At 42.7% G+C, this 17985-nt stretch overlaps 3 protein-coding genes across 3 annotated transcripts; 1 reads left to right on the top strand and 2 right to left on the bottom strand.

Annotated features, from left to right (window-relative positions):
* Nucleotides 1–3436: 3436 nt before the first annotated feature.
* LOC124219554 (farnesol dehydrogenase-like) lies at nucleotides 3437–4725 on the bottom strand. Its single transcript, XM_046627267.2, has 5 exons — nucleotides 4385–4725; nucleotides 4177–4303; nucleotides 3911–4043; nucleotides 3654–3809; nucleotides 3437–3561 (listed from the first exon to the last, which is right to left on the bottom strand). The coding sequence occupies exons 1-5, from the start codon at nucleotides 4683–4685 to the stop codon at nucleotides 3520–3522; spliced, it is 759 nt and encodes a 252-aa protein (XP_046483223.1). The 5' UTR covers nucleotides 4686–4725; the 3' UTR covers nucleotides 3437–3519.
* Nucleotides 4726–7322: 2597 nt separating this feature from the next.
* Nucleotides 7323–17849, bottom strand: LOC124220020 (uncharacterized). The gene is made up of 5 exons (XM_046628365.2): nucleotides 17748–17849; nucleotides 16464–17184; nucleotides 13352–14021; nucleotides 8177–8288; nucleotides 7323–8033 (listed from the first exon to the last, which is right to left on the bottom strand). The coding sequence occupies exons 1-5, from the start codon at nucleotides 17757–17759 to the stop codon at nucleotides 7386–7388; spliced, it is 2163 nt and encodes a 720-aa protein (XP_046484321.1). The 5' UTR covers nucleotides 17760–17849; the 3' UTR covers nucleotides 7323–7385.
* LOC124219556 (larval cuticle protein A3A-like) lies at nucleotides 12519–14060 on the top strand. Its single transcript, XM_046627270.2, has 2 exons — nucleotides 12519–12658; nucleotides 13354–14060. Exons 1-2 carry the CDS (start codon nucleotides 12647–12649, stop codon nucleotides 13999–14001), a joined length of 660 nt encoding a protein of 219 aa, XP_046483226.1. The 5' UTR covers nucleotides 12519–12646; the 3' UTR covers nucleotides 14002–14060.
* Nucleotides 17850–17985: the final 136 nt, after the last annotated feature.

Genomic DNA, 17985 nt, shown 5'->3' with positions numbered 1-17985 from the left:
CTTTCGAGGCTTCTGCCAAATACGATTATCGAATTGCGATTTTTTGAACTGTTCAATTATATCGTGTACTTATCATAAATTACAGAGAAATGGCTTGACGCAATTTTAAGGGTACATCTAGGATTCAGTAAGAATGTGTTATGAAACTTTTGAAACTTCTGTACTACTTCCAGTTACGTATGTTCTGAATTTTGAACAAACGGTCATATCGATTCGAACGAAATTTGAGAAAAAACCTGCAATCTGTAGTTTCAGGATATTATTTAACGAATTTCTCTATACTTTGCAATGTATTATACTCTATTCACCGTTACTTATTTAGCTATAATTAAATCCAAAACTACTTACAAAACGATTATTCAAATTGTTTTTTTTTTTCATATATCTGTTTCACCACTTCGAAACTTTTCTCTTACGACAATATGCGCCGATAATTTTCTCCCCTTTTCGAACACCTCAAAAATTAAACTGATTGTGAGCTTTTAAGGACTAGAAATGCGATCATCCGGTAGTGTCTGTAGCAAAAAAAACTAGAGATTTTAGTTCGACCGACTAGTTTCAATCGTACTCGGAACATTTCAAACTACTAGAGTTTTCACGAGTTCCTTCTGGGTTCCTGATACTCAATCACTCCAAGTGTCGCTCTGGTCCATATTGTTCAGTTACCTCGTATGATCCACGTTTTGACGTCCAACGCAATACGCTATAATTTGATACGATCGGATCTCGCCTGCGGTGCATGCATGGAGCGGTATTTAGTTACAGTTAGGTAGGTACTGTTAACGGACACATTGGGTTTACGCATTCACAAGAGTGCTGTTTGATTCATCGGTAAATAATGTCCCCAAAAGAGCCTGATAAACGAGTCGTTTACTGTTTGCTAACGATAAGGCTTTTAATAATTGTTAAAAGATGAAGTTAAAGACAGAGAGATTGATAGTTCTAACTCTCTTACAACAGGATATGATGCATTCAGTAGACGTAATGGATGTTTATTATTATTAAAAAATGTCAAATAAGTTTAGCAATTGACTTCAAGTGGTCCTTTTATGTGAAATTAGTGAGTATTGAATGTTTAATTTTATGTTATACCCCTATTGTTCTTAATAATTGTTAGGCCACGTGTCCATACTGGTTCCTCGTTGTTTTGGTCGCTAACAATCATACATCATAGATAGTATTAAAGTTCGAAACCAAAGTTTGGATGTCGGATGTACGGATGTTCAGAAAGTGACGTCACCCAACGTTTTTTTTTCTCTTGACGTCATCCATTTACAGTAATCGTCCACGACGAAAATCAGCTAGCCGAATTCCCCAGCTTCGAGACAACCGCGCAGTAGAGCGGACGGATGAGAATCGCGCTTCGCAGATTTTTAGTACCGGTTTCTCTACCTCCAGGTCCTGCGCTCCAGGTACGCTACCTGGTGAAACTCGACTTCCAGAACAAGCGTTCCGTAGTTCTGGCTGTCCAGGTCCTTGACATGGTGACTTATATTTTGACCCTCTGGACTAATTTTCAAGTTTACAAGTTTGATTATTGAAAACGTCGTGTTTTGTGCTATCAATCCAATATGCATGCTTCAGATAACATTTTGAATCGGAAAAAGAAACGAACGACCAGGATCAACAAATTGCAATTGGTGAGTGGTTGGCATTGTATACATACAGGAATACATGACAATAACTTCGTTCAATTGGAGATAGAATTGCTGTGCCTAGTGTTTCAAATCTGTCAGCACTTAGCTGATTGTTCTGTGGTATTTTTTGACGAAATTAATTGTCATAAAATCACAATACGTTAAACTTACATGCATGTGTAAACGTGATTTGTAGCATTATATAGAAAAAATCTTGATGGCAGATGCGGCTTGCGTCACATGTACAAAGGCAGTGTTCATTCTGTATACCGTAAAGCGAATACCAGAATTTTTAGGGGAGTCATCGTGCCCCAGTCTCTCCTACAATTATGACATCTGGTAAAACACTGACAACGAGTCAGCGAGCGCACAAGCACAAAATCCAGCTACGCTAGGCATCCGACCCCGAGCGAGCTTTAGCGAGCAAGTGTTTTCAAACTAGTTGATTATATGTAACGTAAGTAATTTCAATGAATGTTAGATAATTCTAACGATGGCCCCCGCCAAAGGGCTGAAACTTCATCATCTACGGATGTGTTTTATCGTTTGACCTCGGGTACCAAGAAAAAAATTCTTTCACATGATGCTATAAGGTCGAGTAACTCGTCTACATTATCTAAGAAACGTTTCACCAGATTTCAGGGCATTTGATGTGTAAGAGTTGACGTGTAGAGAAAAAAAGTATGCCTGATAGTATACTCATTGCCTTCCGGGTTTAAAATAATTTTAATCAATTCATGACCTCGTTTTTTTATTCTGGTATAAAGAGGAATTTTGAAAAAATGGCCAAACTTTGGGCTTTCAACAGTACAACTGAATTTCACTTTCACTGGAACATGTCGGTTCTGATCTTGTCTCTATCCGAGTGTCGATCTTAGTGTCCGATCAAATTCCTTATTACGTTATAAGCTATAGCTCTGAATGAGATCGGAAAGGTTATTTTGGGAACATCAAGAACATGAAATTTGGGTACAGTTGCGGAGTACAAGTATACTTATAAGAGGTATACGGTTGTTTAATGATATTGTAATAATTACTAATTCCAAATGCGTACGACGCATTGCATGCTTAGTTTTCTTCTTTTGCTTGTGAATTACTACAGCGTTTGTTTTCCTGGCAATCTATACCTCGTTATACAACAGCTCTAGTGTATTTCACGATTCGGCATGGAAACGCAATTGGTGTAGAAATCCGTGATTGTACAGTCGTGATAAAAATTAGAAACTATTTGACAGGTATTTTAAATTTTCAAAATGAATTACAAAAAATACGTAGAGATGCACTTAAAAACTATATCCATTTATTATAATTGCTAGTCTTAACCATGATCTTAGAATGGATGGAGCCTGAGATTAATAATTGGTGTCGATAAAAATAGGGTATTCACATTCAAGATAGTGAAGAGAATCACTAAAAATTTAAGAAACTGACTAATCATTCCACATGATTGGACCTTAATATGTTTCTACACTTCATGATCAAGATACCGAAGAAGTGTATCAAATGTCCAAACGTTAATTAAAATCAAAACAAATGTGATGATGCATTACTTGTGTTATTTTAATACAGTGATAACCTCGGTGATAAAATCCTGATGAATTGAACGGGGAAAGAATTTTTACGTAACGGCGCGCATTAATAATACAGAAAATTGTAATAGTTATCAGAGGTCAATTATTTTTTACTTTCCATTTGGTTTCAACTTAATACTTGCATGATTAGTCTAAAAAGTTCTTGTTTGCTATTAGATATCAAACATCGTCAGGACGTAGGAGTTGGAGAATGTAAAAACAATTAGATACCAATTAAAACTTTTATTTCAAACACAATAATTGTTGAACACATCTTCGAATCCATTCGAAAATCCTCGTCTTGGTTCTTTCTACAGTAACTCGTTCAACGGTCGAATGGTTAATTCGGTTATCTATTTTCATCAAAATAATGAACGACGTATTATAGCCATCGATGTACAAGAAACATAAGCTAGGAAAAGAGAACTGGGGAGTAAATTCTGACCTGGACGTTATGCGGTGTTCCTAGAACGTAGACGACGGCATTAGCGATGTCCTTAGGTTCGATGTAAGGTAGATCCTGCAAGGTTTCCAACTCGGCAGAGTCATATCCTGCCTTTTCTAGAATTTCCGTTCCTACCACGTTCCCTGGACTGATGCTCTGGTTTGGATGCAAAGATTAGTCATACCGGCAAAGTAAGAACGAGCAGAATAAACGTTTGGTAATACATCATCAAACTGATTATTGGTACTTATACCGACCGTTATTTTGATTTTAGCGTTGGTCACGGCGAGTTCTCTCCTTACGAGCTCAGTCAAGGCTGTCACCGCGTATTTAGTCGAGGACTCCGCACTCATGTTTATCGGCACGGCAGGAATCGAGTGCCCAGCAATGCTATTTGTTCCAAAAAACCCCAATCACACAGAAATCACTTGTTCGTGGAGTAGTAGAAAAAGCTTTTACAGCAAGTGGCGCCTTACACGCGATGAATGTGGAAGGTGGAATCAGATTCGAATGCAACGGTTACCCGTTTACGTTGATGATATGACCAGGCACCTTCCGGCTCTGCATAGAAGCCACTGCCACTTGAATGGCTATTGCACCAGCCAAGAAATTCACGTTCAACATATTTCGGAAGGAAGCGACGTCGTCGTCTGGAAATTGTTTCAAGGAACGGAGATGAGAACCATAAAGAGCTCGTTTTCTTCGGATGTATTGAGGGAAGCGTCACCGACCTAAGAATCTGGTTGCATTAACGACACCAGCGTTGTTGACCATGACATCGATGCCCCCAAATTCTGCCTCCACCCATTGCAAGGCGTCGAGAAGATCCTGGTCCTCGGTCACGTCGCACTCTTTCACGTAAAACTTTCCTTTCGCTCCTTTCAGACTCGCTGATAAAGTTTTCAGTTTCTCCAATCGCCTTGCGAATCCAACGACCAGGAGACCCTCCTTGACCAGAGCCTCCGTAATCGCTGCACCAATTCCAGCACTGGCACCGGTTACGACGGCAACTTTGCCAATCCAGCGATCCATGATTCCAACTCTAAAGAGACTACTGTGCGAAATGAAGAATCTCAGTTCTTTTAATGACTGTATTGCTAGTTTCTTGCGAGTCACGATAACTTTGCTCCATTTTTTTTGGTTGTTTTTGTTTGCACGACGATAAATTCCATCTCCTCTTTCGACCGATGATTATCACTTTTGATTATTATTAGTCATTTTATTCATTTCATTATATAAAACAGTCTTTGCTAAAAAAATTTAACCCAAGCACTATAGAGCCACAATTATTGTAACAATTAGCGTAAGAAGCGAAGTAAGGTTTTCAATTATTGTTTAATTGTTCTTATTCTCTCCAACACCATCTTCGGGATGACCGTCGTTATCTAATTACCTAGAAACTGTTTAGACTAATAATACAAGTATTAATGTTGCGCAAACTTCGTAGGTCACAAGTTAAAAAAACAAAAAAATGAAAATTAAAAAATAATTGACCTTTGATAATTGTTGTCATTATTGTATTACTTATACACACCGTTACATAAAAATTCTTTCTCCGATCATTTGACAAATCATTACACTCCACTTTTCCACGAGCGGTAGCGTGACGCAATACTTGATAACCGTCGAAATCTACCAATTAAGGGGGTTGTCTCATTTTTATCCGCTAAATCGAGAGTTTTTTTTTATAACTGAAAAAAAAGACGAAACTGTGAAATCAATTATTGTAGAGAATCCACCCTTTGAGTTTGACAAGGCACCAATTCATAAAAGGAAAACTGTTTTACTTGGTGGTTCATTGAATGATGTTTACATGTGTACGAACTAAAGTGCCATTTGGTTTTTTATTTTAGACTACCAGAAGTGAAGATATTAGCGATACAAGCAGTTCCGTGAGGTTACGGATAGAGAGGGTCAGAACCGGGAATTTTTCATAAAAACGAGTGAAGATTTTTTTTTGAACACCTAAAATATTAATAAATATACCCTGAAAATTTGGAAATAATAATTGATTGCGCAGTTTCGTTTTTTTTTTTTGTTTTTTAATTACAAAAAAATTCTCACTTTGGTGGCGGAAAATGAGATACGCTCATTAAGTAATCAAGGGTATCAACCGGAACGTGAATGTAAGATTTATCGGAGAGCAAAGGTCATCAGAAAACCTTATCACTGTGCATAAATAATGTTAGTAATGTAAACAAAAATATCCAAAGGCTACTGACGTATAGAAATACGTTATTGGCAGACGGTTTTATTGCTTATGATATACAAGAGTAAGTAATTTAAAATGAGATATAAACGAAAGGTACAATTTAGGGATGTCGACGTATTAACTTTGGCAAATTATTCTCTTTGATAACAATTACCTTATAATGCATTATTTTTCATCACAGAATTTCATACGATTTTCGATATTTCATCACAATCTTTTATCTGCAAGATCACCGTTCGGTATCTCGAAGTGGAGGGTTGCGTAAGGTTCGAATGTTTGCATTTTTCAACTGCCTAGACATCCAAATCATTCCTTCGGATTGTTAAAAAAAAAAAAAAATAATAAAAAAACAAGTGATAATCGTGTATGAAATCTGCTCAATAAGTCAAACAAGAGTCAAATGTGAGCTTCGTCACAAATTTTCGGCTGGACTTCGTCCCAGTCCGTTTGAGTCTATCTCACGATCGGTTTTTTTTTGACAATCAACAATTGTGATATTTATTAGCATCTGAATAGCCTGTTAAGCAGTGATAAAAAAAATATGACACCGGTTTCTGTTACTTTGAATATTCGAATCTCAAAACATCTATTGCTATATAATTATTTTACGCCTATGATTGATTTGCTGATAACCATAGTCAATAAATTAATTCTAATACACATCAATAAACAAGCTAGATTGTTACAAGCGTTTAGTCCGGGATCGTGGAGAAATTCGGTGTAGTCAATTACAAAAAATTATTATACGATCGGATCTTCCCCGTTTTCAGTCAAAAAGTGTATTCGGTGCAGTTCTCTACGATTTGGGTACCACGGAGGATATTCACATGAATGATTCTTATTGTATTGTTTCAACATTTGGAATACGTTTCCTTTTTTTTAAATTCTACAATTGGTATTGACCTGTTTTTCGTGCCAGGTAACGCAACGGACGCTTCACGGAGCTAGTGAAAACGCTTTGACGTAAAAGTGACGTACAGATGCCTGCAAAGGCCATTTCTGTTTTCTAAGAAAAAATAAATAAATAAATAAACACATGAAAATAATTCAATAGCCGATAGAAAAGTTGTAGCAAACCGAATCGCCTTTTCACTGAATAATTTCCAATACCTTCAGTATCAGTGTCAGCATAAGACTCAGCATAAAAATGTTTCCCAAGCTACGAAGAAGCTACAGGAGTTTTCGTCATCGCTGAAGCTAAATAACTGATCGGTAACCACTAAGCTGGTTTACTAGAAAGCAAGTTTCGTCAAAAAGTATATATCTACATCTTCGCGTAAGCGTACCAACTACTTTGGCCGTGTACATGATTATTTACAAGTTCAGCTGGCCTACGGATATAAGTATAATTGGCGACGATTCATTGCCGCAAATCTTGATGGAGATGTGAGTAATAGCTTATATCACTAAATTGGAAGAGGGCGGGAGTACCCATAAGATCGAAAACCAAAGGCTAATTAACGTTTCCAAGAATCTCATTTTATTCCAATTAATAAATAGTTCGTCGAATGGTGAACGGCTTAGTGGTAGTAGCCGTAGGCGGGGGCGGCGTAGGCGGCGGGGGCGGCGTACTTGGCTACGACGGGGGCAGCGGCGTAGGCGACGGGGGCGGCGGCGTACTTGTGGACGACGGGGGCGGCGGCGTATTTGGCGACGACGGGGGCGGCCGCGTAGGCGACGGGGGCGGCGTAGGCAGCGGGGGCGGCGTACTTGGCTACGACGGGGGCGGCGGCGTAGGTGACGGGGGCGGCGTACTTAGCCACAACGGGGGCGGCAGCGTACTTGGCGACGACGGGGGCGGCGACGGCCTTGACGGCGACGGCTGCGGGTTCCTTGTGGACGACGGCGTTGAATCCGTTGTGGGGGTCGGCGGTGTAGTCGACGATGCGGCGGGTTCCGTCAGCCTCGATCAGGGAGTAGCTGCCCTGGACGACGTCTCCGTTCCTGGTCTCGGTCTGGCTCTTGGCGTCTCCGGTGATCGAGTCGTGGACGTCGTAGGAGTAGCTGTACTGGGGGTTGGGGTCGTAGTCGGCGTCGACGGTCTTGGTTACGACGGCCTTCGCGATGGGGGCGGCGTAGCCGTAGGCGGGGGCGGCGTGGTAGGCCAGGGGGGCGGGGGCCAGAACTCCGGCGTTGGCGGCGGCCACGAGGGCGAAGAGAGCGACGAACTGTAAAAAATGAGGTAACATTGTGACAATTAGTGCAGAGTAGTGGTTTGTTACACGATTATACGAACAGAAATTCGTTAAGGCGAAATTTTTATTTCAGCTAATTAGCGATTGCAGCTTGAGACAAGTCATCGGACACGAACCTTGAATGCCATTGTTGAGATTGACTGGGATCGACTGGATGTGTGATGCTTGTGGCAGAACGTGCTCGGGTTTATATATCGGTAATCCCCACCGCCGTTTCGGACTTTCAAACTTTAATGGCGGAAACAGTCCGTGTACAATCTTTGGTGGATTTTGGCTTCTGGACTGACCACTTACCGAGACGATTAAAAACCTCCACTGTGGTGAAAATTTATCGAAGGATACGCGTTGTTTTGCACACACGCGTACACATACGCCCATAACGCCTTTCGCAATACTTGATCTCCCGGCGCCGAATTCGTACGCAGCAATTTACAAATCGGGTCGAAACATAATTAAACCATTTCGCGAATAATACGAATTTCCATTCGACTCCATGTCCGCACCTACACGTTATATTCACGCAAGTGTTCATCAGACGCAGCATGCGACAGCTAATGCATAATCGATATCTCCCCATAGACGTTTATATTTCGTTATACCATTTTAAGTATATCAAAATATCTGCACCTTAATTTCGTATAAACCAAATGTAATTTCTCGTTTGAACAACCAATCGCGAATTGTAAAATTCTCGAAAGCAATTCCTTCACCCTTTCATCGACCGATCGGCGACCCTGACTCCTGTACATATACATCGTTGCATCACAGAAATTCTAATGTCGTAATTATATCAGCCGGCCAAAAATAAGTGGAACACTTACCTAGATATACCAATCAGGTATTCAGGTATGTGCAAAAAGAAGGAGACCAATAAAGAATTAATCAAATGTTAATTAAGCCCCGTGCAATCAAAATTCAACGATTTCGTGTTTGATCTCATATCCAATGAAAACTTCACCCGATACACCACCTGAGTCTAATCATTATCCGCATCCGGATCACCGCATGAATCAGGTTCAAGAGCCGAGAGAACGAATATACCTACACATCAGTTCTGCTCGAATGCGCGGTGCCAAAGATTGATCATTGCCCTCGGAGAGAGAGGAACTCGATCTCGATAGATCTTCAAGTTTCCGCATGGCTTCCGTCGATCGGTCCTCGCCACTGGGTCCTACGTCATTTATCAACCTGCACCTGCAACCGAGCAAAAAATTGCGGAGTGACGAGTCCGGGTGTGACTTAAAATCCGGGACAGTCTTTGTCAAAGTCACAGGATTCGGACTTGAACGCGTTATTCCCACCCAAGGAGACAATGTCGTGTCCAATCGAATCCGGGATACCGTGAAACGAATCAAAAACGATAAGCCGCGATTTGGCAGTTGCTCTTTATTCCGGTCAAGCGACTGAATCACTGCTTATAAGAACATACGTACAAATTTTGCGTACACTGATTGTGAGAGAAATTTTTAGTTCCGGTTACCGCTCAGTCCTTAAGTATTTTCATTTTTTACCACAATCGAAAAATATAGTTCTAGGTACAAAATGAACATTAGTTTCGTAGCTGTTACCAGAAAGTCTAGTATCCCTTACTATTCTTTCTCATTACCATCACTGTTACTATATTTTCTTGTTACTGTTGCGAAAATTTAACGCTTGTGCAACAATAAATTGACGTTAAAGCCTTGTTTAACTAAAAACGTGTCTTCCCAAAATCTGTCCTTTTTTTGATGAAAATTACAGTGTCACAATGAAATTGATGGCAAATCGAAGAAACAAGTTATATGTGTAGCTTCCATTTTTTTTCAGTATCAATTTAACATCGGCACATTATTTTTTTTCCCCCTCTCAGTTTTCGCAGTACGTGGTGCAATCAAGCCGAGCGAGTGGGGATAAAAAGTAGAAAAAGAGGCGAACAATTTGCAGCAAATTCTTTCAAGGTGAATTTCGCATTTCGTTTCACTGCAGCTGGACGGGCGGTGTTTCAATTAGAGGCAAAGTAAAACGTCGAGTAAAATTTTCGGCTGAACCTCGCCTGTCTGTGACCTTGCCTCGAGGGCTACTGACCTCCAACTTTATTCAGCCTTCGATTCTTAAACGCGCTGTGATAAAGTCTTGGGAAAGGTACGATCGGAGATAACGCACGCATGTTTAGCTTCCGCGACGATACGAATCAGATTTCGAGAGACACGAAATTACGCAGTTCGTTTCGGTCGAACGAAATATTCTCACTATACTCGTACGTGACGTCGACATTTTTTCATACAATTTTCGCGGTATATGGATCGCCAAGCGTCGAGTCGATTCGCGGGCCAAATTCCGAAAACAGGACCGCTCGATATATGGCCGATTACCAAGTCATACGATACGATTTTGCCCCGAGCACAAAGGACCGACATTCCTTACGCCGGTCTCTGGAACGAGGACGGAAAAAAGAACGCAAAAACCGCTGCGGAATATCGCCAGGACCTTTATTGCGAGGAAATTATTACGTCGAGTATCGAATTTTGAAAAACGAAACACTCACTTTGATTTAACGGTATAACAGTAAGGAGAAACATTACGTGTTAGATTCAAATGAATAAAAAGTGATTTGAACTTATTCGTTTAAATAAAATTTTACACCTTCAAACAAAGCATATTTCGATTTAACTAATCTTTTTTTAACGACAAATTATTTGGTTGAATCGGAATGATTTTTTCTTTTGTTTAAATTTATTTATAAGTGTGAACGAATTGCGAGTTACCAATGTAATGTTTTACAGGAAAAGACTTATGAGTTCAGTGGGATGAGAAGAACTTTACTTGTGTCAGGAATTAACATTTACCAAAGCCAAGTGAATATTCTTCATTCCAGTTTAACGTTATAAATTACGATGTCAAATTGTCGAAAGATTAATACATAAACTAAAATTCTCTCAATCCAACGTAATTATTCTGCACTTCGTATAGTGTTCAGTAAATATTTCTTTTGCTAGACAAAATTTTAATAAAATGAAATACTGGTCAGGCGAATTTTCTCTCATCGTCAGCTTCGATTCAAACAACCTGACTTCATATCCTGTACGATAGTTTCGAGCGATCGTACAAATATATTTGTAATATCCAATAAAACCTGACGAACGTTGGCCTGGATTAAAAAATCTGTTTGGGACGATAACCGATGCAAATCCCGCCAATTCTATTGTCAGTTTAACGGCGACAATGTAGGCATTATTCCGTGCGTTTTCTCAATGTTGCGGAAACGATCGCGTAAGAATCGATCCTATGAATATTTAACAGGAGAAATGGGTTCGGGTTTCGGACCCGCGGTGACTAATGATCCCCGACAAATGCAGCCCATGCCAATTCCATTCTATTGTATAACGAACAAGCAAGAAAAAGATGGAGAGAGGGTGAATAAATTTACTTTGAAGTACCTCGCGTGTGGTAAAAGCTTTCCTGTTCCCGCTGTCTTCGGATTGAATCAAACGAAATTTAGGGAGAAAACCATCGGAACAAACAAAATCGCTTTCCCTTTTTTTTCTTCGGATCCTTAATGTCGTATCGGCTGAATAGTTTTTGGATTCAGTTGTGGAAATATTTCAACCGCGGATAATAAAAGACCGTGGAATCAGATTCAATATTTGTCAAGCATATAATAGTACAGTCAAAGACAAAAATTTGTGAATATTTACGACACCTTGTCTCCGAGTCCTCGGTTTTTTATTCTACATTTTCAAACAGAATCTATTGATCGAGTTATTTCTAAGAAATTGACGACACAAAATTGAAAGTGAAGAGAAAAAAATAAAAAATAGTGCAATATTTCTAAAAAGTATTTCTTTCGCGGTAAAAAATCTAATAAGAGACTCGCCGTTACGCGATCGCGAATTATAACGATCTATTCGGGAGCGGCAATTCATTTGGTCGTTAAATTTTGTGGAAATTTTTATTTTTTATTTTTTTTTTTTGTTTCGTTTTTTTCTTCCGCGGCGCGAGACCTGGTTCAGAACTACAGTATATATATATATATATATTTAATTCGTAGCTTGATCATGATTTACGTTTGCGTATTGCTCCATATGCGTATAACGGTCGCTTACAAGATCTGATATAACTAGCTGGACAACTTTCTTCGATTACAAGCGAGATCTGACAAAGTTCACCCGCATCGTTTTATGCCCAGGTAGAATCACCGTCGTACGTGTATTCATGCAGGCGTTTTAATTTCGCTAAAGCGACGATCGTCTCACCGGAAGCATCCGGATCGTCCGACTCTCCGCGTTTTAATAACGGCGCAACGAGCCTCGGCTGACATTGAAATGGGATTAAGTAGATCAACTGCTGTGGGAGTACCGCGTGGCTATAAGGATTAGGTAACCGGAGGCAAGGCCGCGGCCTAGTCTTGTCGCCCTGAGCTCACGGAGTAAGTAGTGAGATGGGTGTGGCGCGAAATAAAATTTCTAAAGCAAGCCGACGCAGCTTGTTGGACAGGGAACTGACCGCGTTGCATCACTTGCTTGACAGCCCGGACGGGGTATAAAAACCGAATTCGCTCGATCGAATGGCATCATTCGCACGACGCAGATCAATCCAGCAAATTCGCAATGGCATTCAAGGTACGGCCGAATTTTCAAATAACATAATTCGTTGGATTCAAGACCCGTTTTCTCGTATTAAGTTATTTGATTTTCTAATTTATGACGTTTTTTTTTTTATACTGCTGTTACGTGTAACGTTGATTAGAAAATTGTCACTTAGCTTAACGAATTGGCAAACTTACACCGCTGCGGTGATTGCGAAGGTGCTGCTGACCTTAAGGGGATGGTCGGAGTGCCAACGAAACGAACAAAATACAATTCACATTTTTATTCCCTATGGAGCAATGGGATAGTCTGTAATTTTTTTAATACGACGATGTTTGCTTATCCGCTTGTGTGAGAATTGAGACAAGTTCGAAAAATTGTCGTAAAAGTAAGGGAAACGTGGGATTATTCAGATATCGGTAGCGTGCCATAACCTCAAAGTGAGTGAGAATCTGTTGTAACTATATACTCAGTGTTTTGGTTGGTTGTTAAATTTTGTCTACAATAGCAAATACTATCACTTCATTATTCTAGAGAGAAGCAATCTGTAAAATACGATTGGCGCACTTCGACCTCCCCTTAAAGAAATGGCCACAAATGGTGCGTTCGCGCTGTCGAGAATGAGAAGCGTTTCTTTCCTTCCTTCCTTCCTAATTATAAATATCGTTTTTCGTAATGCACTTTTCATACGCATTTAACCGGAACAAAATCTCTCGACTCATTTACAGTTCGTCGCTCTCTTCGCCCTCGTGGCCGCCGCCAACGCCGGAGTTCTGGCCCCCGCCCCCCTGGCCTACCACGCCGCCCCCGCCTACGGCTACGCCGCCCCCATCGCGAAGGCCGTCGTAACCAAGACCGTCGACGCCGACTACGACCCCAACCCCCAGTACAGCTACTCCTACGACGTCCACGACTCGATCACCGGAGACGCCAAGAGCCAGACCGAGACCAGGAACGGAGACGTCGTCCAGGGCAGCTACTCCCTGATCGAGGCTGACGGAACCCGCCGCATCGTCGACTACACCGCCGACCCCCACAACGGATTCAACGCCGTCGTCCACAAGGAACCCGCAGCCGTCGCCGTCAAGGCCGTCGCCGCCCCCGTCGTCGCCAAGTACGCTGCCGCCCCCGTTGTGGCTAAGTACGCCGCCCCCGTCACCTACGCCGCCGCCCCCGTCGTAGCCAAGTACGCCGCCCCCGCTGCCTACGCCGCCCCCGTCCCCTACGCGGCCGCCCCCGTCGTCGCCAAATACGCCGCCGCCCCCGTCGTCCACAAGTACGCCGCCGCCCCCGTCGCCTACGCCGCTGCCCCCGTCGTAGCCAAGTACGCCGCCCCCGCCGCCTACGCCGCCCCCGCCTACGGCTACTACCACTAAGCCGTTCACCATTCGACGAACTATTTATTTCCAATAAACTGAACATTTGAAGAAACTTACTTCTGCTCTGTTTTCATTAACTTCAAATTTTGTATTCGGAGTTTTCGGGTCAGTCGGGAGTTTATTTATTTATTGGCTAATTATCATCCATTCGTAATGACGGAAGCGAATAGACAAAGGGATCAATAAAAAAACATGCAATCGATAAAGATCGGTTAAACAGTATCAACTGTCCCCTAGTAAAAGTTATAATAGACGGTAGATAAAAAACTGTGACTTTCATTGGCGCCATATGTATATAAATAACTAGTCCACACCTCGACAGTTTCATAGGTATATACATAACCGGCATTAATTCGCCAGTCGAAATTGCAGTGCGAATGCTTGTCTCGTGCTGTCTGAACGCCCGCCGTATTACAGGTATAATAAGTATAACAGCGCGCGTTGAACAAAGTTGAGCAATTCTTTTATTCTTATCAATTCGGTAGATCTTGCTCTATAGTAGTCGATAATTTGATTTCGGAGTGGACCACAACACGCCTTAATACGAATTCAGCGTTTTATTCGCACACGTGTGCATGTGTGACACGCGAGCGTTCTTTCTTCCATTAATTTTCTCAAGCTTCAACCTTGGCTCGGAACAGGACCAGCAGCCGACCTTGACACGGGTCGAGTGTCTTTGGAAAGGGATCCGGGAGCAACGCAGGAGACAATAATGAGGCACCAGCCTGGGTCGGGTGTGAAAATAAACCCTTGACAACCTTCGGTTTGTTACCGTTCCGAGCATGAGGCGACGCCGTTTTTTCCTTCGTGAGAACGGCGCAAGACGACAAGGCTGACCGACCGTATCCTGCAATAAACTAAACCGGTCGGTACCGTCGAGGTTATACGGGTACTTTGTTTATCTGAATGCTGCAGAGACAGTCTGGCATACGTGACTCTCGGAGAAGATACAGCGATTCCATTCTAAGTGGTTTAACAAATCACTTATCCAAGTCTCAGCGTTCCATTGGACTGGAAGCCAAGTATGCTTGAATTTTTGTACACTCAACATTCATTCTCTCCATCACGGCTGCTCAGAACTACTTTCATGATTTCAATTTCTTGGCATTTGCAGGATGAGCTCTGTTCCAGTCCAAGATTCAAGTGTTGGATGAAAATCTTGTATACTTGGGATTCACCGTTTGTTCAAGAACCACAGTCTTCTTTCACGTTCAATAGAAGAAACTACGAAAAACGGTTATCACACCGATTCGTTAATAAATTATCTACCAATACTGATCGATCGTTGATTAATGGTAGCTGCTTGGGCGAGGGAAGCAGCCGATAGATCAATAAAGTTGACAGACTGTGCATTTAACAGTGTTATTACGAACCAGTGAGTTGATTAAGACATCGTTGCGTCATGTAACGGTCCAAAATACTGCTCCTGAGAAGCAGAAACGCGTTATCGATAATCGACTCACTTTAAATTACCACGTCTGTATTACATTATATGTATATGCCATTGAAGAGAAAAGAAAGAAATCAGGAGTGGGTGAGATAGAAACTTGTTTCTTTACGGTAACGAGAAGATTCTGTTCTACTTACATGTATTACTTTCATTGCAAGCGCATTACACAATCACGCGTGATTGATAATTAATTTTTCCAGCCAACTTTTCTAACCGCTAAGCCTTTGAGCCATCGGCCGGTTGGTCTACCAGTTAAAAGATTAACGTGATTGGTCAGAGACGATTAGTAGTCGACAACCACTTTCACGAATTACTTTTTGCTCTGACCATCGTAATATCGCATCTCCCAGTTAACGATATACCAACACGGGTCAGCGATCGTGATGCGATAATTTATTATTACCCACCGCGTTTGAACAGCGTTCATTTCATGTTCTCTATAATGAGACATTGTCTTGGTAAACCGAAACGAATTGGCTGATTTGAGATCTCATTTTGAGATGAAACGCTGGATTCGAAGAGAATGGAGTTGGCTTCGGACTCGTTTATCTTTGAGTCTGGATCTTGAGCTTTTGGACCGATCGATGCGGTACAGTTTTAGCAATTACACCTACACTACATCGGCAGCATGTTCTTCAGTCATAATGGACACTTTTAAAACTAATGGATTTGGACGCGGCACAGATACAGTGACAAATGGTAAATTCGTGTCCCAATCTTAGAGAACACATTTATGTTCACCGATGAAGCGGGAAGAAGTTGGAGACAACTACCTCTGATTTAAAAGTAGATTCGTTTCGCTTAATCTTACGACAACTCCTCATATCGGTAAGCGAAAGAAAACTTGGACAGAACCAGTTCGAAAAATTCCAATTCTGCATCGTCGCGACTCCAGAGTACAAGAAAATCATGGAACAGATCGAGGTTGGGTAATACTCACAGTAAGCGTGAGACAAAAACGCACAATATCAAATGTTATTATTTATATTTCGAAAGGGTCGAATAACTTAGTGGTAGTAAGCGGGGCCGGAGTATGCCAGAGGTGCGGCGTACTTGGCGATGGGTGCACCATAGGTGGAATACGCCAGGGGGGCGGCGTGAGCAACGGCGGGGGCGGCGTAAGAGAGGGGAGCGGCGTACTTGGCGACGGGGGCAGCGTACGCGGAGTAAGCCAGGGGGGCGGCGTACTTGGCGATGGGTGCACCATAGGTGGAGTACGTCAGGGGAGCGGCGTACTTGGCAACGGGGGCGGCGTACGCAGAGTAAGCCAGGGGGGCGGCGTACTTGGCGACGGGGGCGGCGTAGGCGAGTGGAGCAGCGACCTTGGCGACGACGGGGGCGGCGACGGCCTTGACGGCGACGGCAGCTCCCTCTTTGCGGACGACGGCGTTGAAGCCGTTAACGGGGTCGGCGGTGTAGTCGACGATGCGTCGGGTTCCGTCAGCTTCGATGAGCGAGTATCCACCGTGGACGACGTCGCCGTCGCGGGTCTCGTGCTGCTCCTTGTTGTCCCCGGTTATCGAGTCCTGGACGTCGTAGGCGTAGCTGTACTGGGGGTGGGGGTCGTACTCGGCGTCGACGGTTTTGGTGACCACGGCCTTGGCGATGGGAGCGGCATAGCCGTAAGCTGGGGCGGCGTAGCCGTAGGCGGGGGCGGCGTGGTAGGCCAGGGGGGCGGGGGCCAGACCTCCGGCGTTGGCGGCAGCCACGAGGGCGAAAAGAGCGACGAACTGTTAACCGGAAATAAAGAGTTGTAGGTTTAATGTCAGTCTTGCAGGTTGGCACCGGGTGATTTCCTCGAAGGTTTCCGAACCTTTGCCACTCCATGAACTGTCGAAGATACATTTTGGGTCTTTACTGCCATTTTCAAAACGATATTCGAGCTAACGTGGACTAAAAAACTAAACTAGGCTAGGCCTAGCCGAGTCCCTGTCGTCCGCTAGATCAGATAGAGATATCTTTTCAGAAATGGAAGTAAAGACGTGAAATTGTAACTTTTTCGGTTGTTTATTGGCATGTGAAGTGTCGGGAAGCTCGAAAGAAATCACTCCGTATAATATTAGACTCAGACTTGATATTCCAGGCACGGTTGTCCAGGAAAGGACAAACGCAGTGACAAGCACCATACCGTCTTCAGACCAAAATCAACCTGCCAGGTAAAATGCTCGATTGCTTGTCAAGGCACGAAGCACTTAACCGAAGGGTAAATTTTGCCTCAAGTTTACTCAAATATCAAGTCTGGTTCCAAAATTAGTCGTATCGTATTCTGTGGCGACTGGGAAGCCTGACTAACCTTGAAGGCCATGACTGTAGAAGCGCTGGATCAACTGTGCGGAACTGATGCCTTCTGGGCTGAATTCAACTTCTTTTATAGGACTGAAACGATGGGGGGAGTGACCACACCCCGCCACGACGAATCGTGCCACCGTATCCGGACTGCCTTGAATCCTTCTGTTTTTGGAGCACCGACGCGAACAAGGAACTGACGATACCTCGGGATGGCGGGCTGCTAATTGGCGGTTATGAATTAT

This window comes from Neodiprion pinetum, chromosome 5, assembly GCF_021155775.2.
Source record: "Neodiprion pinetum isolate iyNeoPine1 chromosome 5, iyNeoPine1.2, whole genome shotgun sequence".
Taxonomy (NCBI): domain Eukaryota; kingdom Metazoa; phylum Arthropoda; class Insecta; order Hymenoptera; family Diprionidae; genus Neodiprion; species Neodiprion pinetum.
Note: the sequence above shows the minus strand (reverse complement) of the source record. Positions and strands in the feature narration are given on the sequence as shown.

Excerpts from the sequence above, each read along its gene's own strand:
- LOC124219554 (XM_046627267.2), bottom strand. The coding sequence starts at position 4,685 with ATGGATCGCTGGATTGGCAAAGTTGCCGTCGTAACCGGTGCCAGTGCT. Across the intron at positions 3,810-3,910 it reads ACGCTAAAATCAAAATAACG|AGCATCAGTCCAGGGAACGT; the intron begins GTCGGTATAAGT and ends CATCCAAACCAG. Across the intron at positions 3,562-3,653 it reads GAACACCGCATAACGTCCAG|ATAACCGAATTAACCATTCG; the intron begins GTCAGAATTTAC and ends TGATGAAAATAG.
- LOC124220020 (XM_046628365.2), bottom strand. Across the intron at positions 8,289-13,351 it reads GGCGAAGAGAGCGACGAACT|TTTGAAAGTCCGAAACGGCG; the intron begins GTAAATGAGTCG and ends CCGCCATTAAAG. Across the intron at positions 8,034-8,176 it reads TCTCAACAATGGCATTCAAG|TTCGTCGCTCTCTTCGCCCT; the intron begins GTTCGTGTCCGA and ends CATTTTTTACAG.